This window comes from Eulemur rufifrons, chromosome 8, assembly GCF_041146395.1.
Source record: "Eulemur rufifrons isolate Redbay chromosome 8, OSU_ERuf_1, whole genome shotgun sequence".
Taxonomy (NCBI): Eukaryota; Metazoa; Chordata; class Mammalia; order Primates; family Lemuridae; genus Eulemur; species Eulemur rufifrons.
The window spans coordinates 99,430,110-99,435,583 of record NC_090990.1 but is presented as its reverse complement, the minus strand read 5'-3'; the positions used below and the strand labels follow the sequence as shown (position 1 = coordinate 99,435,583).

At 56.5% G+C, this 5,474-nt stretch overlaps 1 protein-coding gene across 1 annotated transcript; it reads left to right on the top strand.

Annotated features, from left to right (window-relative positions):
* Positions 1-3,153: 3,153 nt before the first annotated feature.
* HAPLN2 (hyaluronan and proteoglycan link protein 2) lies at positions 3,154-5,073 on the top strand. The gene is made up of 5 exons (XM_069478567.1): positions 3,154-3,241; positions 3,476-3,829; positions 4,027-4,143; positions 4,279-4,461; positions 4,790-5,073. Exons 1-5 carry the CDS (start codon positions 3,154-3,156, stop codon positions 5,071-5,073), a joined length of 1,026 nt encoding a protein of 341 aa, XP_069334668.1.
* Positions 5,074-5,474: the final 401 nt, after the last annotated feature.

Below are 5,474 nucleotides of genomic sequence, written 5' to 3'. Positions count from 1 at the left end.
CCCACACCAGGCCCTTTTTCCGGTGGTATGTGCCAGCCTGTCCTGCATCCCACATCCCCAGCTGTTGACATTTCGTTGCCATTACCCACAGGAAGAAGAAAGGGGCCCTGTTATTCAACAATAGAGGAAAAGACAGAGACAATGGGAAATTGTGCTTCCGATGGGGTGGGGACAGAGAAGGAAAGGACAGACAGACAGACAGAGTGGTTGTACAGAAGGGGTCAGGTTTTTGAAGCAGCTGGAAGTCCTGGGAGTCTGGTTTCCACCTTGAGAGCCTCTTTCCAAAGGCAATGAGCACCCAGGCACCACCGGGCAGAGGTGAGGACTCTGTTGGGAGGGAGGGGAAGCAGGGGGTGCTACTTAGATGAGACCCATATTGAAATGTGGAGGCAGCTGGAGCTTGACAGTTATGGATCTTTGAGCCACATTCCGAGTTCATTCCCATCCCTATCAGTCCAAAACCCTCATATCCACTGATCTACCCCTCTCTGGTCCAAGGGCATCTAGAAGCAAGGAGGCACCTCACTTTCTGCACTCTTCCAGGTAATCATTCCTGGGTTGCTTCCTTTACTCCACCCTCCTTCATGGGTTCCCACTCCTCTCTCCAAGCCCAGCATCTTCCCCTGTGACAGTGAGCTCCATAGATATAGTCACAGGGCTGGACACCGGTCACTTAGCCTGGCTTAGTGGACTGATGGATAGGGGAGAGTTCTTGGCAGTGCAGTGTCTTCTTGGAGTGCGGAGCAGAAGCCTTTCCTCAAAGGTGCAAAAGGAGCAACTGTGTTGATCAAGTGCTCAAGTCCCAGGTGCTTGGAAATCCCAGGAGCTCAGGCAACGCCTCATCCAGAACCTCTTCCTCAAGCAGGACGAAAAGCTGCTAAGCATTGCTCCCTCCATCTCTGTGGAGAGACCAGCTTCTAACAGGTAGGCCTCGGTGCTGCTGACTCTTCTGCAAGGGCTATGAAGATGATGTGTGTGCACCTGTTTTGAAATATAGATCAGTGTTTAAGAGCTTGAGCCTCACTGTCAGACCTGGATTCAAATCCCAGCAAAGCCCTCCTCTTACTAGCTGTGTACTAATTTCCTAACGTGTGTGCACCTTTGTTTCAGCATGTGTAAAATGGAATTCATGATAGTTTCTACCTCACAGGATTGCTAGAAGGGAATATAAAAGTATCCATGCAGAGTGCCTAGAGCAGTGCCACGTATATTAAACTTTAAGCATGTCCATGCTTTAAAAAACAACTCAAAGTACTATAAAGAAAATAATTTTTTTTTTTTTTGAGACAGAATCTCACTCTGTTGCTTGGGATAGAGTGCCGTGGCATTAGCCTAGCTCATAACAACCTCAAACTCCTAGGCTCAAGTGATCCTTGTGCCTCAGCCTCCCGAGTAGCTGGGACTACAGGCATGTGCCACCATGCCCGGCTAATTTTTTCTACGTATATTTTTATTTGTCCAGGTAATTTCTTTCTATTTTTAGTAGAGATGGGGTCTGGCTCTTGCTCAGGCTGGTCTCAAACTCCTGAGCTCAAACAATCCGCCTGCATTGGCCTCCCAGAGTGCTAGGATTACGGGCATGAGCCATTGCACCCGGCCAAGAAAATAATTTTTTTAAAAATGTCCATGCTAGCTATTGGTCCCTGAATCAATCAATCTCAGTCCCCCAAATCACTCTTATTGACAAAGTTCTGTAAAGAAGTGGTTCTGTTGCTCTTGTCCCTTTCCCAGATAGTTTCACTTTTAACCATTGGGAAGTTCTTTCTGTGCCTAACCTCTGTTTCTCCTACTGTAACCTGGTCTGTGGTCCTTACATGCAGGAAGATGGAGCTCAGTACTTTAGATATCTGGCTACTCTTCAAGGTGTTTCCTCCCTCTCCTCATGCCCCATCTCTTCTTCCCAGAAGTCCTTAATGTGAACTCATTCATTAAAACACACACACATATTTATTTAGCACAAACTATGTGCAAGAAACTATGCTGGGAACTGGAAATAATAGCTAACACATACATTTACATATCAGGCACTACTTCAAATATTTTACATATTCATCTACTCCTCGCAACTACTCAGTAAGTTGGTCTGCTGTTACTCTCCACATTTTACTGATGAGGACACTGGGACAGAGAGAGGTTAAGTAACTCCTCATGCAATTAGGAGATAGAGGAACCAGATTTGGAAAATGAATAAAACCAAGCCAAGGGGTCCTCAGCCCAATTTTTTAAACAAAAGGTCAAGGTGATATGAATGGCACAATAAAAAAGGGGGAAACATTAACTACTATATGGAAATAGATAATTGCATTTGAAATAGTTTTTAAAATAACATTATAATCTAATGCTTTTTAACTTTATACGTTCTGAAAAACCTCATTGATGTAGTCTACAGATCATATGCATTACTCTCAAATTTACAGTGTTAGTTTAGGTGCAAACAAAAGCACTTTTAAGAAAAAAAAGTCCCCAGATTTCATATCTTACAGTGTGGCAAACTGGGGGATAAGAAAAGGTTTCCCAGAGCAGAGGAGGTGCAGCCCAAACCAATGCCTGTGAAGAGGAAGTGAGCTCCAACTTGGACTGTTTAGGAAACTGCCAGAAGCTTAGAACGTCTGGAGCACCATGCAGAGGGCAAGGGTGGTGAAGGGCAGGGTTGGAGTGGGGGGCAGGCTGGATGACAGACAACCTTGGAAGCTGCCCTTAGGAGATTTGACTTTATCTTCAGGGCAACTGGGAGTCACTGTTTCAAGCGGGAGAGTGACAAGATCATACTGACTCTGGCTTCAGGAAGGAAAATGGGTGCCAGGAGAGGATAGAGACGGCCGGGCAATCCAGACGGCAAGCTCAGGGAGCAGCGCTTGCGATGAGAGGGGAGGAAAGGGGAGAGGTAGAGGAGAGGGCCCAGTCAGCACCTGCTGACTGAGGGGATGTGACAGAGGAAGGGGGTTGTTACTGCCTGCCGCCTTACCTGCCTTTTGTCACCAGCCCCTATTTCTGCCCCCGTGGCTTCCAGCTGAGCAGTCGCCTCTAAGAATCCCTGATGGGAGTTCATCCCCATCCCTGCTCTTGCCTCACCCCTTTCCCTCAGTGCTAAGGAGTGCCCACCCTGAGTGCCCACCCTTTGTGCCCTGCAGACGCGCTGGGCTGACTCCCATCATGCCAGGTCGGCTCACCCTCCCCACACTCTGCCGCTTCCTTCTCCCCTGGGCCTGCACCGTCTTCCACAGAGCCCAGGGAGACCCAGGTAAGATGGGAGGGGAGGCCAGAGACTGGGGAACACTGGGGGAGAGACGCCAGGAGTGTGGAAAGGGAAAAGGGCAGCTGTTGGAGGCACCCAGGGAGTAAGAGTCACTGCTGGGGGGCCAATGGAGGAGAGGGTTGGGGTACCACGGGGAAAGAATTTGGGGGGCAGGATCTGGATGGGCATTGGGGCAGTGAGGATCAGGGGGTTCCTGCCACTGTGGCCCCCTCTGCTCAGCATCCCACCCGGGCCCCCACTACCTCCTGCCCCCCATCCACGAGGTCATTCACTCTCGTCGTGGGGCTACGGCCACGCTGCCCTGCGTCCTGGGCACCTCGCCTCCCAGCTACAAGGTGCGCTGGAGCAAGGTGGAGCCGGGGGAGCTCCGGGAAACGCTGATCCTTATCACCAACGGACTGCAAGCCCGGGGCTACGGGCCCCTGGGAGGACGCGCCAGGATGCGGAGGGGGCATCGGCTAGACGCCTCCCTGGTCATCGCGGGCGTGCGCCTGGAGGACGAGGGCCGGTACCGCTGCGAGCTCATCAACGGCATCGAGGATGAGAGCGTGGCGCTGACCCTGAGTCTGGAGGGTGAGGCCCTATCGCTCCCGTCCCCGCTCCTTTCTAGCTAGGGTAGGACCGCCTCGCCCGGGGTCTTCCAGGCTCCTTCCCAGCATCTCCCCCGCCCCTCTAGGGTCCCCCAAACCCCGTCTCCTAGGCTGCGCCGCCCTTCCTTCCCTTCCCGCCCCTGTCTGCTGGCCCTTCCCAGGCTCTCCGCCACCCCCCAGGTGTGGTGTTTCCGTACCAGCCCAGCCGGGGCCGGTACCAGTTCAATTACTACGAGGCGAAGCAGGCCTGCGAGGAGCAGGACGGACGCCTGGCCACTTACGCCCAGCTGTACCAGGGTGAGCAGCCGAACCCCAGCACCGCCCAGGCACCTCCCGCTGTCACAGGATCCCAACGAGGGGGCCGGGAGAGAACAGGGTCTGGCTCCTGCCTGGGGCTCTTCTCATCCCTGCCCCCCTGCCATCTCCCGTCAGCGTGGACCGAGGGGCTGGACTGGTGTAACGCGGGCTGGCTGCTCGAGGGCTCCGTGCGCTACCCTGTGCTCACCGCGCGCGCTCCGTGCGGCGGCCGAGGTCGGCCCGGCATCCGCAGCTACGGGCCCCGAGACAGGAAGCGCGACCGCTACGACGCCTTCTGCTTCACCTCGGCGCTGGCGGGTGAGGGGCAGGCGAGCGGCGCTGGGACGGGGACTTGGGGCGGAGGTGGGGATGAGGGGACAGAACTGCGAAGGCACTAGATCCGGGGCGGTCTCCTTGTCTCTCCAAGGCACAGCCCCCGCCATCCGCTCGCCCCGCTCCAGGCTCCAGCCCACCTCTGGGAACCCCACCCACACCCCACCGCCTCGCGTCTACCACTCTTCCTGCGGGAGCTTGGTCCCGCTCCGCCGCAGCCCTGCCCCTCAACTCCGCGGCTCGGAGTCTGAATCCCCGCCCCGCCCCGCCCCACCCCGCTGTGGGTGGGACGGTGACCCGCTCCGGTCCCCAGGCCAAGTGTTCTTCGTGCCCGGGCGGCTGACTCTGTCTGAAGCCCACGCGGCGTGCGGGCGGCGTGGGGCCGTGGTGGCCAAGGTCGGGCACCTCTACGCCGCCTGGAAGTTCTCGGGGCTGGACCAGTGCGACGGCGGCTGGCTGGCGGACGGCAGCGTGCGCTTCCCCATCACCACACCGCGGCCGCGCTGCGGGGGCCTCCCCGATCCCGGGGTGCGCAGCTTCGGCTTCCCCGGACCCCAGCAAGCGACCTATGGGACCTACTGCTACGCCGAGAAGTAGGGGCCTGCCACACCCCCTCGTTGTGGCGGGGTCTCTCGCCGCCCCTTTCTCGCGAGCCTCCCGCCAGACGCGGAGCAGCCGATCCAGACCTGCCTCCACTGCCAGGGGCCGCGGGCCACGGACCCCGGCAGGTCCGGCGTCGGGGAGGGGAGGTGGCGGCGCCCCAGGTGGCGGGGTGCGGGTATGAGCCTCGAACCCGCGGATCCAGACCCTCTGGGTTCGAGAGCCCCCGGCAGAGGACGCAGCCACCGCTAGGGGGCGGGAGGGGCGCCCAGGGGCATTAACTGACCTCTGAATACAGCAATAAAATAATTTGGGAACCTTCTGTGTTGGGCGCAGCTGTAAGCGCTGCGAAGCGCGGGAGTATGTGTGTGTAAGGGAGCTAAACCTGGACCCAGCGC